The 13,919-nt window shown below is 38.4% G+C and overlaps 1 protein-coding gene across 2 annotated transcripts in view; it reads left to right on the forward strand.

Annotated features, from left to right (window-relative positions):
• LOC124380355 (C3a anaphylatoxin chemotactic receptor-like) overlaps positions 1 to 9,350 on the forward strand; it is a 60,906-nt gene extending 51,556 nt beyond the window's left edge. The window contains exons 1-2 of one of the 2 annotated variants that reach the window (XM_046841239.1): positions 7,130 to 7,293; positions 8,123 to 9,350. In XM_046841239.1, coding sequence (XP_046697195.1) covers positions 8,137 to 9,129 — 993 coding nt within the window. In that variant the 5' untranslated portion in view covers positions 7,130 to 7,293; positions 8,123 to 8,136 and the 3' untranslated portion in view covers positions 9,130 to 9,350. Of the gene's footprint in view, positions 1 to 7,129; positions 7,294 to 8,122 lie in introns of those variants that run through there. The other variant, XM_046841240.1, reaches the window with a different exon arrangement.
• The last annotated feature ends 4,569 nt before the right edge of the window (positions 9,351 to 13,919 follow it).

Here is a 13,919-nt window from a genome sequence, read left to right on the forward strand (position 1 = left end):
CATATCTGATAAGGATGCTGATAGACATATTGACACAATTGCCACAATTTTTCTATTTGTCTGTCATATATTGTTTCCCCCTTTTTTCTATTTATATTTTGTGATGTTTTGGGACGTTTTGTGGAAGTCACATTTGCCTTTGTTGATTGTCAGGTTGTTTTTGTGTAGCCGTTGGAAGACTGCTTCCAGGGATCTGTTGTGTGCATCAGCTGTGGTACCATATACCAGAATGTCGTCACTGAAATTTCGAACTCCAGGGATCCTGTTGGATGGTGTTTTGGAAGACTTCAGCAGCTGATGAGATACCAAAAATGAGTCATGGGTATCTTCGTAACCCGACGTGTGGAAATATTGTGATGTATCTGGATTCAGGTGCTAATTCGAGTTGGTGATATCCTGAATTGAGATCCAGTTTGGAGAACATTACCACGCCATTTAGGCCATGAATAATGTCATCAACGTTTGGAGAAATGTGTCTCTCTCTCTCAATACAGCTTGATTTGGTAATCTCATTTCAAGACAAATTCGTATTTTCTCAGGATTTTTTGGTTTTGGCATGGCAACAATAGGTGAGACCCAAGGCATTGGGTCCCTTTCCTATGCCATTTGTGATGTTTGGGTACTTTGACAAGAGCTGGTCAGCAACAGAAGGTGTAGGCTGAAGTATGTCAGTAGAAAGGACAATGTGAATGAGTCCAAGTTCAATAGCCGTTTGTGACTGAGCAGAGATCCATGATCTCCTTCAACTACATAGAACGTTGCCTCAGTGGTTTTTCCATGAGCTGAGACGTTTGTAGTTAGCTTTCCTAGTAATGGAAGTGGTTGTTGTTTACCATATGGCAGTACTTTCTTGTTGGTTGGTTGTAGTTTTGTTGACATTTTGATTTTGTTGTGTGCGTTTTTGTCTAGCAGGTTGACTGTAGCACCTGTGTCTATTAGTATGTCTAGAGGTTGTTGAGCTATCCAGACTTTTGTCATTGGTTGTTTGACATTTGCAGGTTCTTGTGTGACATAGACATATTCATCATCTGTGCTTGAAGTTGTATCTGACTCTACTGTTTTTGTTGGTGGGCTGTTTTCACTTAGCTTTACTGCTCTCACCTTTTGTGTGATGTCCTGTCTTTGTCGAGGTTTTGTGTATCTTCTGTTGTCCTGCTCCGTCTGTAGTCTGCTGAAACAACAATGGCAAAGTGATTTGGTTTACCACATAATTTGCATGATGCTCCTTTAGCTGGGCATGTTAACTGTCCTCCAGGATGCGGAAAGGGCCACCACAGTTCCTGCATGTCGTATGTTGTTTTCTCTGTGTTATTTTCTGTTGGTGATTTGTATGTGCTCTCTTATTGAGGTTTGTTTTCGGTATCGCTGCAACACTTTCAAAGTTATTAGCCTGTGTGACATTTTAAATTTCAGCTGCCTGTTGCTCTGAAGTTTCAAAGGCTCTGGCAAAGTCTAGCAATTGTTTTAATGTGAGATTACTATCCCTCAATGCTCTTCTTTGCAATTGAGATGATGTGCATGTGAGTATGATCTGAGATTTTATTTCTCTGTCCGTATTTGCAAATTCACAAGTCGTTGCAAGCTGTCTTAATCTTGTGTGAAATGCATTGATGGTTTCTCCTGGTTTTTGTTTAGCCTGTCTGAACACATATACTTCATACTCTGTATTACGGCTTGGGCTGAAACTATTAGTCAGAACTTGTGCTGCTTTATCATAATCATCATTTTCTGGAATTGTGTTGAAAGTAACATCGCTCTTTGCCTGGTCTTGTCCGTTACACCTGCAACTGTTAGAAATGTTCCAAATCTCGATAACCACTTCTTCCATTTTACTGCAAGAGAGCCTTGATCTGAGTCAATGTCAAATCTTGGAAAATGTGGTAATACAGCAGCAGCATCCATTTTTTTTTTATCGGATAATGGTAGCTTAGTTCTTTAGCTTTTAACGTTTATTCAGGCATTGGCAGAGCGTGTGAAGCTGTATGAAATTTACACACGTGTGTGACATCCACTTTATGCTTTTCTGTGTTTTGGTTACTTTGGTTTAGTTTCTTTTTCGATCGTTTCTGTGTAGTTTTACTCACAAGACAAACGATGGTAGCTTTTTTTTCCATGCTGCGTCTCAGGCTTTCCCTGTGTCTTATTTTTTTTTTGCCGGTCGTAAAAAGGATGCTGTTGTTTGAACTCTTCTTTCTACTCTCTCTGTGGTTCCGGTTGATTTTCGCGTTAATTTGCCTTTTACTCACTCTTCGCCATTGTAATGACCGAGACAACACCTGAGACGTGTGCTTCACAAGGAGGTTTACTGCATACTTCACTTAGCAACACTACATGCTCTCTGTTCATGAACACAACAACAATCAATGCCGGGAACGTAATTTCTTAAAGAGGCAGTACAACACTAAACATACTATGGAGGCAGCACAAATTTTATTTCTGCTTTCCATGATTGGAACCACAAACTTTAGTAGCAACAGATGAAAGGCTTGATTAGAACTACCAAAAAGTGGCTCGATTCTATGCAGATATTTATAAATCTTTTTAGAAAAAAGGCTGCCTGACCTGTTACCCTGTAACGGCCATGCCCTACTCCCCCTCCCCTGTAGAGGTGGTTACTCTGCCTCTTTGCCTTCCTTTGTGGAATATTTTTGTAGTTTACTCTTACTTGTTAAGTTCTAGTGGGTCCTTTGGTGTCTCTCCCATTAAAAATATAAGATGGAAAAATACACAACAAGAGGAATGTTGCACATTTAATTGCCGGCCCCTTTCCTTGTTTTTGCAGCATTCAGACACTGCAGCTGAATTTTAGTACTATTTTAGCTGTATTGGAGTGACTGCAGTACTTTAGTAGAACTGTATTCAAATCTATTCACATAAAAAGCTCCATTATTGCAGTATATGTCAAAAAATAAATCTAAATCTATCAAAAACTGGACCACCGTGGATGGCTCTTCTTCAAAAAAAGAAAGAATATATTAATGCACTATAGGAAGAGTGAAACTGATAATATAAATAGAAAAAAGGGGGAAACAATATATGACAGACAAATAGAAAAATTGTGGCAATTGTGTCAATATGTCTATCAGCATCCTTAATAGATATGCACATGCAACAGCACATACTCCACTTTGCATAGCAGTGTTGATTTAAATCTGAATGATTTTGTTGGGCAGTTACTCAAACCACGTTCCTCTCTACTTCCTTGCATCATAGCTGTGTTGGCATTAATGAAAGAGATTGTAATCCTGGGTTAACTCAACTTCTTTTATTACATTGACCATGCCAACAGGTTGACAAAGCGATTCAAGACATTTTTCTGCACTTATGTTCTTTGGGGACGGGTTTATCGCTAGATATTGAACTGTATGTTGATCTTTTTCCTAAGCTCCTTTTAGGCCTATTATGACTTGTGACAGGCCTTGATCAAGGCAGCATTTTGTAGCTGAATCAGTGCACACAATCCAGACCAGTCACTTTGAAGTGCCGTATACATTATATATAGTATGTCCGCATATCCAATACCAATCTTTGACTGGCAGCATCCCCTGTGAAACTGAGTTTATGCATACAGTTACTCTGGCAGTTCGCCTTGGTGTCCTGCTAGAGCCTGCCTTCCTTTTTGTTGGGCAAATATGCATATATGCCCCTATCAGAATAATTAAGGGTTTAAGTTTCTGTAGTACTATTGTAGACTGATACTTTATTGTCATTCTGCGAGAGGGTGGTATGAGTCGAGCAATGCTGGGGGATCTCAGACAGTGTGGTGCAGTGTGAGGAGTGATGAGGTCTCTGAGGTAATATAGTGCTGATCCAGTTTTGGCCATGTAGGCAAGCATCAGTGTTTTGAATTTGATACATGCAGCCACTGGAAGCCAGTGAAGGGAGCACAGCAGTGGGGTGGGGTGGGAGAACTTGGGCAGATTAAACACAAATTGTGCAGCTGTGTTTTGGATCATTTGCAGTGGACGAATAGCGTTCAGGGGAAGACCTGACAGCAGAGAGTTGCAGTAGTCCAGTCTTGAAATGACAAGAGACTGAACAAGCACCTGGGCAGACTGTGTGGACAGAAATGGTCGAATCCTTCGGATGTTGTAGAGTAGAAATTGACAAGAACTAGCCATATTAGCAACATGTAAGAAGGACAGTTGATAGTCCATAGTTACCCCAAGGTTGCGAGTAGTGGCTGAAGGGGAGAGCAGAGAGTCTTAAGATAAGATAAGATATACCTTTATTCGTCCCACAGTGGGGAAATTTCTTGAAGAGTTATTCAGATATCTTGACCTGGAGATAAATCACCTGGGATGAGCAGCAGTTTTGTTTTGCTAGGGTTAAGTTTTAATTCAGCACATATGCCTGAGGTGGGTCTGGATGCTCTAGCCAAGTCTATTCTCCTTGCAAAATGGATAAGGAGCATTAGAAGTCTAATTACAACCGTGCACATATGAAATTTAGAGCTAGAGCAGGTAAATAGGTAATCAAAAGAAAACAGTCGAGTGAGTTAGATCTTCACCTTGGAGGTGGCCCCCTTTCTACTATAAAAAAAAGGATCTTTCCATTGGCTCTCTGCTGTTTCTGCCCTTACTTAGGTAGGCTTCTTAGGCCAACAGACCAATTTTGTGCACAGCTTAAGAGGGTGCGGCTTTTTTACTACTTAAGTGAATCCACTGTGGCTGATAATTGGTCAGAACTCCAGATCTTGGTAGGTTTCAGGCTTCATATCAGGACCTGCTTATTAGATGCAAAAGGGTGCATTTGCTTATTTGTGGGCAGAGAGTGATTTTGTGAGACGTCAGCAATAATAGAATACATTTTTCATCCAGGGCGAAAACATAGTCGTCTACCTTCACTTAAAAATGGGTTATTCTCATTTCTACAAGTACTGCTGGGTAAACATCAGTCCAATTTCGGCTTGCATCAATACAGCTTATAGTAATGCTTTCCATTTTGGTTCTGTTTGTTGTCTGTACCATTCCAGAAAACTGTGGTTTATAGAAAATATTTAAATTGCAATCAATTACTAAGATTTTGACCAATAGCTGTGTTGCTTTAGAAGCAAAATGTTTGCTGTTGTCACTTTCAATCACCAAACCTAGGAATGATCTCTTGTTCATATTTTTACAAATGTTTTGGCATTCTCTGTCATGCATATGAATGCTTCTGGCCACTTACTGAATCTGTCAATTATAACCAATTGGTGTCGCAATTTCCTAGAGGTCAAGTCAAGTTTATTTCTATAGCGCTTTTCACAGCAGACATTGTCTCAAAGCAGCTTTGCAGAAATCAACAGTCAACAAGGTGAATGGTGTGCATTTATCCCTGATGAGCAAGACGTGGTGACTGTGGCAAGGAAAAACTCCCTTAGATGTTATGAGGAAGAAACCTTGAGAGGAACCAGACTCAAAAGAGGAACCTATCCTCATTTGGATGACATCAAGAGTTTGATCATTAATTTTAAACAATGGTTGATAGGGTCCAGTCAGGGATCCAGACTCGGCAGTAGTTAATCAGTCCCAAGAAACTCTGAATCTGTTTTCCCAGTCTAAGGTCTTTAGAACCTAGTCACAAGCTGTACTCAGTCTCAATCTTGTGATGGCCTTCTGGCCTTCCAGTTATGTGACCTTTCACTTCACCCCCTGTAGACTTGTACTATCGAGAAATAAATATTCCCGATGAGGCTGTGGCTCAGTTGCGAGCATAAGAACAGAAGGGAAAGACACAGGTTTAAAAAAAACTAAACACATCATATTTTATTGCATGTATCATTTTATCAATTTATTTTATGTATCATATCTCTTCCTAGAAGGTAAAAAGTTTAATTTGAAACTATTGTAATCCTATGATTAAAAGCTTGTACCAGTCCAAGTCACAACAGGCAGAGGGTGAATTCTTAGGAAATTTGTAGGAAATAAAAAACAAATTCCCCTTTCCTATACGACCTCCTCCTTGGGATTTGTGCTGAGGCTGGAATGCACCACTTCTTGTTTCAGTAAAGAGTATAGCGGGTTAACAAAACCTGGAACAGATTAGAAACCTCCAGTGGTATCTAAATCTCTAGGAAAATTATCTACTTGCGATATGCTTTCACTCCATTTTGCCAAAATATCTTAATAAGTACTTTCTGCCAAGGAGATGGCTATGCTCCTGGTCCAGGAGTTTTTTTTTTGTATACATGGTCTTTCACACAACATTGTATCAGACCAAGGCCCCCAGTTCATATACAACTTTTGGAGGGAGTCCTGTTGGCTCCTGGGGATATTGATCGGCTTGAGACCAACAACCAGATAAAACAACTCAATTAAGAGCTGGAGACAGGACTCTGCATCACCCATCCAGGCCTGCCCCTGATTATCCTGCCCTGAATTGCTATCCTATCGGTACTGAATTTATGGATTGTATATTTTTGGATTTTTGGACTTTGGATTATTCCTGCCCTGCTCTGTTGATCGGTAATGAACAATTAAAAATTGGTATGGATTATGGATTTCCATGCACCATTGTCTTCTGTTTGTTGTAACTGGATAAAGCCCTGGATTTTTATGGCTTAAAGCTTATCATGGACAATGTGTGTCCATCTTCAAGCTCCAGAGAAACTATCTGCACCTTAACAGTTTGGTGGTTGTTAGTAAAGGCCATCAGCATAGTCTCAGATTGTGGCCTGCCTGATCAAGATTTTTTCAAGAGACCTCTTCATTCCTTCTCTGTTGTTTATCACTTAGTGTGGTCCCGTGTACAGGTTTATGAAGTTTAGTTTTGTGTCATAGTGCCTAATTTGTACTTTGAGAAATGAGAATTTTTGACAAGAACATGTATATTTCAGACGGTGGTGTGTGTTCACTTCAGCATTCTCCACAGTGGAAAAAAAAAGTTCACCACATTTATGAAACATTTTTGAATAGATTTAGGGGCGTGGGGTTCCAATGTAGTGCAGATACAAAGATAAACAGTCACAACTCGTGTTTTGTATTTTGCTTTGCATTGCGGAAGAATGCATTACATATTAAATGAGTTTTCATATGAATTAAAATATTTATATGATTTTATTTTTTTAACATTCATCAGTCAGTTGATATTTGATATAATCTCACTGATCTTTATTTGATCTACTTTAAAAATGCTAGCCAGCATTGCACCCGCAGGTTGATCTTTCAAGTGAAGATTGATTTGTGGTTAGCAACTCATGTTTGTTTTCTTAGCAGTGCATCCGCCAATAGAGTTTGAACTAATGCTGCAATTTTAATTTCTAAAGAGAAACCCATAGTTTTGAAATCCACTTCTAAAGGAGGCATCTCAAAGGTGAGTTTCTGCTCATAATACATAAATCTATCAATAAAAGCCTAAATGTAGTGAGTTAGATATCGAGACATTTCAAAGCTGCACATGTTTTGAAAGTATTAATAAATGCTGTATATTATGAAACAATTTTTATTTCAGTATTTGCTGCACTTTTATTTCAGCTACATTTAATTAATTAAAATTTTTTTTATATTAAAATGTATATCTGGTGAGCATTTCAAACCACCTAAAGAAAGATAAAGAATGTTTATTGTAGACTTTGATAGTAGTTTAAAAAACTAAACAAAATGTTAAAATTCCAGCAACAATAAAGGGGAAAAACCTCTGCATGCAACATTTTATATAGTTTTTATTTGAATAAGGAAGAATAAGAATTGTACAGAGGAAAAAAAATTTATTATGAATTTTTCTCACTACATTATTTTTCGTTAATGGTTTGCAGCCAATCTTTTCAATGTAAAAATATATATATTTTTTTACTTGCACATGATTTAATTTTATTTGAACCATATTAAATTTTTGCTTTCTTTCGAAGGGTTTTACACAGTAGTGTCTAATTTGTTTTTTACTGTTTGAGGACTAAATACCACATATTATAATGGAAACAAAGGAGTTACTACTTTCTTTTCCTCATAATTATTGTTCATATGCACCTGATTCATATTTTGATCTTGTGCATTTAAATAGTTTAAAATACAAAGCAATTTTTTAACAAACCACAGAATTCATAACCTGTTCATTCTGAATACTCACTGAGCATGTTTTGTTGAAAACATCTGCCTGCTTCTGCTAACCAAACCAAGCTATTTTGTTTGTGTCTGTTTTACAGATTCAAATAGCATCATGAATTCAGTAATAGACTCTAATTCTACTGAATATGAAACAACAGGACATAATGGCTTCTCCACTCCTGTCTCTTCAGTGGCTCAAAAAGTGGCTCCAAATCATACATGCACAGATGTAATGTGTGTTTTGTTGGCAATGTTCAATGTGATCATTATGGTTCTTGGAATCATTGGAAATGGTTTGGTGATCTGGATCGCAGGGTTTAGGATGAAGAAAACAATCAACACTGTATGGTACCTCAGCCTTGCTGTGTCTGACATTCTTTACTGTGCATTCCTTCCTTTGTCCATTGTCTATGTTGTTAAAGAAGACTGGATCTTTGGGAGCTTCATGTGCAAATCTTTGCCCTTCTTCCTGTACCTTAACTGGTTCAACAGCATCTTTGTCCTCCTCCTCATCAGCGTGGATCGTTGTATTGTGGTCATCTTTCCTGTATGGGCACAAAACAAGCGCACTATACACAAGGCCTGGGCATTGGTTCTAGCAGCCTGGATTGTTTCAGCATTGCTTAGCTGGCCAGCCACCATTTTCTATAAAATTACAAACAACAACTCATCTAGCCACTGTATTTGCGAGCACGAGCATGAGAATGCTATTGTGCTATGCCGGTTCATTTTATTATTTGCAATCCCCTTTCTGATCATCGTCAGCTGTTATGCCCTCATCATCCGAAAACTGAAATATAACAGCATGGAGAGGTCCAAAAAGCCATTTAAGGTCATGACAGCACTGATAGCTGCTTTCTTTATTTGTTGGATGCCTTATCACATATTTTACTTATTGGAAATAAATCTAGAAGGCGCCAGTATCAACCGGATCGGACGAAAAATTGGAATCACTCTTGCAGGCGCCAACAGCTTCATAAACCCAATACTGTATGCTTTCATGGGAAAGGACTTCTGTCGAAGACTGAGAGAACCACTAAAGAGAAATACCAGAATACACTCAGTGGGACGTTTTTCTCATTCAGGAGAAAGCAAACCGGTGTAAATTTCCTGTAAATAAGTGTGCATATATAATGTATATATGTGTGTGTGTGTGTGTGTGCGTGCGTGCGTGCGTGCGTGCGTGTGTGTATATGTATATGTATAGATATAGATATATATAGATATAGATACAGTCCCTGACAAAAGTCTTGTCGCTTGTGTACAAATTGAACCGAAGTGCCGCTGAAATATATTTCTAATCAAGATTTTTTTTTTTTTTTTTTTTAACAAGAAATGGCTCATTTTGATCCTAACAGCTTTTGTAATAATGTTTCAGTGCAAAACGACACTGTCAAAAAGTATTCTAATATTCACAGCTTGGTAAAGCCCATTAAATCAATTTTTGCAAAGACATAAGTGTTGTTGCCTTGTCATATGAGCTTCACCTGTGATATATATATATATATATATATATATATATATATATATATATATATATATATATATATATATAGTTATATAGTTATATATTTTATATATTATATTTTTAGTTGTGTTCTTTGTTGTGAACTTAAATACATATTCTAAATCCCTATTCTGTTCCTGACAATCCAGTTTTGCTATAGATTTTATTTTTGGTATTCTGTCTGTCTTGGTGTCTGTTTTTTGATTATTATGATTATTATGATTATTATGATTATAGCAGTTAAAAAAGAAATCATGTTCTAGAATCGGAAACACCATTTTGCTTTTGCTACTATGACAGAATGATCTTATATTTGTGTCACTTGCGGTTGCATTTCAGATAGTATCAAATTGAACGCTCACAAATGATCCTGGCCTTAGTTATATTATAGTTCATGCTGTCAATACTGACAACTAGTGGCCACTATAGAGAACTCAAAACCTTAGTATCAGCCATTTTGAACTTTCAGAGCTAATGCAAGTGTAAAGGTCCATCCATGCCCCAAATCTGTTTAGTTTAAAGACCTAATTCATGAAGAGTGACAGAACTATTTACATATGATGTGTTGAAGTGCTAAATTGTATTTGCCTAATTATCTTAACATGTCTATGTACATATTGTTCAAATGTATAAGGTACATCTTATCCTTAAGTCTGTTACAGTGTTAAGTACAGTGCTGTGTAAAGTAACAGTAGAACAGTAGACAGTAGAAAATATCTTTACATCATTTGTGTTAATATATGTTACAGGTTCAAATTCATTGTGAGATTGTGGAGGTAAACTTTACCTACGACCTTTACTGGGGTTTTGTTTAGCTTTTTGCCAAAGCACTGCACAAAAACAAAAGCAGGGAGCAAAAGACAAAGAGTGTCCATCATCAGTATAGGTAGAAGAGTACTACAATGTGTCCTTTGAAAAGCCAAATGCAGAAAATATTAACACTTTTACCATTTATTAGTTCTTTAAATGCAGTTTCAGGAAAAGTTCTCAGTAGAGAAGATGACAACAAAGTGTGTTGTAACAGTAAAAAATAAGTAAAATATATTGGGTTCATCTAAGATCTGCGCAATGGCCTGAGTTAAACTATTACTTAAATACTAATCACGGTCAGATGTTTCTTGATGTCGTGTACTTACTCCCAAGTAAAAAATGATTAAAGACTATGTAGTGGAAGAATGGAAATAAACTTTCCCTTTCACTCTTGCAGATAATCTTCTATCACAAATCACTCCTGCCACTCTTCTCCACCCACTCCACCCTGCCTGCACTCTTTTCTTTACTTCTCTAACACACTCTCCATTACTTTGCACTGTTGACCCCAGGTACCTGATCTCCTCCACCTTCTCCACCTCTTCTCATGGCAACCGCACCCCTCCACTGCCCTCTCTCTCATTCACACACATGTACACATGTACATTTCTGAAATGGCTAAATTGACTCAGCTCCTCCAATAGATCAATGGCAATGATTTGCTCATCATAGACTACTATCTTCCGGCGCTGCCTCAGGCCGCTGCCTACCAGTGTTGCTCTGTGTTTATTGAGTGTTTTTCTTTTGTCTATTTTTGTGTTTATATTTTTAAACATCAATCACTGTAATAAGGTTCGGTTTGCTAATGCGACAATGCATCTTTTAAACAAGTTACTCCTTGTTATCGTCATGCCGACAGACCGTTTCTTCCTATTATTGTCATTGTCAAGATCACTGGTTAATAAGATGGACAAGCCAACATCACTTCCAAAGAGTGAAAGTGGGTTTCACAAAGCTTTTGTTATGTGCTTTGAAATATGGCTGAATGACAGCATATAGGACTATTTTGATCTTAGCAGGCTTTCAGTTGGTGCGTGCAACTGGGGGAAAAAAAAAAACGCAACGAGAATGGCAGGAAGAAATGTGGGGGAGTTGCGATTGATGTAAACAGCAGATGGTGTAATACTAATCACATAACAGTGATGGGCAGCATGTGTAGCCCAGATATCGAACTGTTAGTAGTAAGTCTACAGCTATACTTTTTGCCCAGAGAGTTTTACCCATCCTCATCTGGGTTGCACCAAATGTCCATTTGAAGCAGATATACAATGTTGTAGGGTACAGTGATAATGATCAGAAGCAAACTGTATTCCTGAGTCAGTGTAGCAGACTGTTGACATTAACTACAGTCCAATCCATCCTCAAAACACCCGTTCTACTCCGGAATTACATGGAACCACCCAAGTTGTTGATGATAGACCGTCCCAAGCTGCACAGAAGTGTAAAGATCCACGGAGGGGAGAGGGGCAGGAACAGTGGTCACTGGAGCCTCAGGAGCATGTTTAACTCGACCGAGAGAGAGAGAGAGAGAGAGAGAGAGAGAGAGAGAGAGAGAGAGAGAGAGAAGAGGGTGACGGGAAGAGAAGGATATGGATTATTAAGTGTCCTTATTGGTGTATGAATGTTAATGTCACTGTGCAGTTTGGACTCCGGCAAGACTCGCTATGGCAGCATAACTAAAAGGGAGAACCAGAAGGTAACACAGACATGAGGGATCTCTGGGATAAGAGACGACCCACCACACCACCGTCAACAAACCCGAGTGAACGTGTAAATGTGAGGGGACGACAGCATACAAATATACCAGTTCACCAAACACTCTATATCCATGCTCCCTCTAGATCTGAGCCTTTACCTAAAAAAAATCTACTGATCAAAGGCTTGACTAAATAAATAAGTTTTCAACCTCGACTTGAACACTGAGACTGTGTCTGAGTCCCGAACACTGGTTGGAAGGCTGTTCCATAACTGTGGGGCTTTATAAGAGAAAGATCTGCCCCCTGCTGTAGTCTTTATTATTTGAGGAACCAACAGATAACCAGCACCTTTTGATCTAAGTAGGCATGGAGGATCATACTGGTACAGAAGTTCACTCAGATACTGCGGTGCGAGACCGTTAAGTGCTTTATACGTCAGTAGTAGTATTTTATAATCAATGCGAGATTTAATTGGGAGCCAGTGTAGACTGATTAAAACAGGGGTGATGTGGTCATACGTCCTAGATTTAGTGAGGACTCCTGCTGCTGCATTCTGAACTAACTGAAGCTTATTTATGCACTTATTTGCACACCCAGACAGTAAAGCATTTCAGTAGTCTAATCTAGAAGTAACAAAAGCATGAACGAGTTTTTCTGCATCCTGTAACGACATCATATTTCTAATTTTAGCAATATTTCTAAGGTGAAAGAAGGTGATCCTGGTGATATTATTCACGTGAGACTCAAAGGAAAGACTCGGGTCAATAATCACACCAAGGTCTTTGACAGCCGTACACGCTGAAACAGAAACACCATCCAGAGATGCTACGTAATCGGAAAGTTTACTTCTAGCTGCATGTGTTCCTAGTAAAAGTACTTCCGTCTTATCTGAGTTGAGCAGAAGAAAGTTATTAAGCATCCACTGTCTAATGTCCTTTACACACTTCTCAACATTGTTTAGCTGATCTCGCTCATCTGGCTTTGCTGAAATATACAACTGTGTGTCATCAGCATAGCAATGGAAGCGAATCCCATGTTTATGAATGATTTCACCAAGAGGCAGCATATATAAAGAGAAAAGCAGTGGGCCTAAGACAGATCCCTGAGGAACACCAAACTTTAAATCATAGAGTGTGGAGAACTCACCATTTACATCAACAAACTGATAGCGATCAGTCAAATAAGACCTGAGCCAAGAGAGAGCTGTTCCCTTTATTCCAACAACGTTCTCAAGTCTAGCAAGCAGTATAGTGTGATCAATGGTGTCAAAAGCTGCACTAAGGTCGAGCAAAACAAGTAAGGAGACAAAACCCTGATCAGAGGCCAATAACAGGTCATTTACCACCTTAACTAGCGCCGTCTCTGTGCTATGATGGGGCAGAAAACCTGACTGATACATTTCAAAAATGTTATTCATAATTAGGTGTGAGCATAACTGCTGTGCTACAACCTTTTCTAAAATTTTGGATATAAAGGGGAGATTTGATATTGGTCTGTAGTTGGACAACTGACATGGGTCAAGGTCAGGTTTCTTAATAAGGGGGTGGATAACTGCCAGTTTAAAGGATTTAGGTACATAAGGAGTGCTAATGGAAGAGTTTATTATTTTTAAAACAGGTTCAATTACCTCTGGAGTTATCTGTTTAAAGAAACTTGTAGGCAAGGGATCGAGAATGCAGGTTGATGATTTTGATGAGGAGATTAATGAAATTAAGTCATTCTCATGAATAGGAGTGAAGCTTTGCAGTTGATTGTCTGCTATAATTATGCTGCTGTCTACAGGGTTACTTGTAAAATAATTTGGATTTACATTAACCGTCTGGATTTCTTGCCTGATGTTTTCAATTTTATTATTAAAAAAGTTCATGAAATCATTACTAC

This window comes from Silurus meridionalis, chromosome 27 (genome assembly GCF_014805685.1).
Source record: "Silurus meridionalis isolate SWU-2019-XX chromosome 27, ASM1480568v1, whole genome shotgun sequence".
Lineage (NCBI taxonomy): Eukaryota > Metazoa > Chordata > Actinopteri > Siluriformes > Siluridae > Silurus > Silurus meridionalis.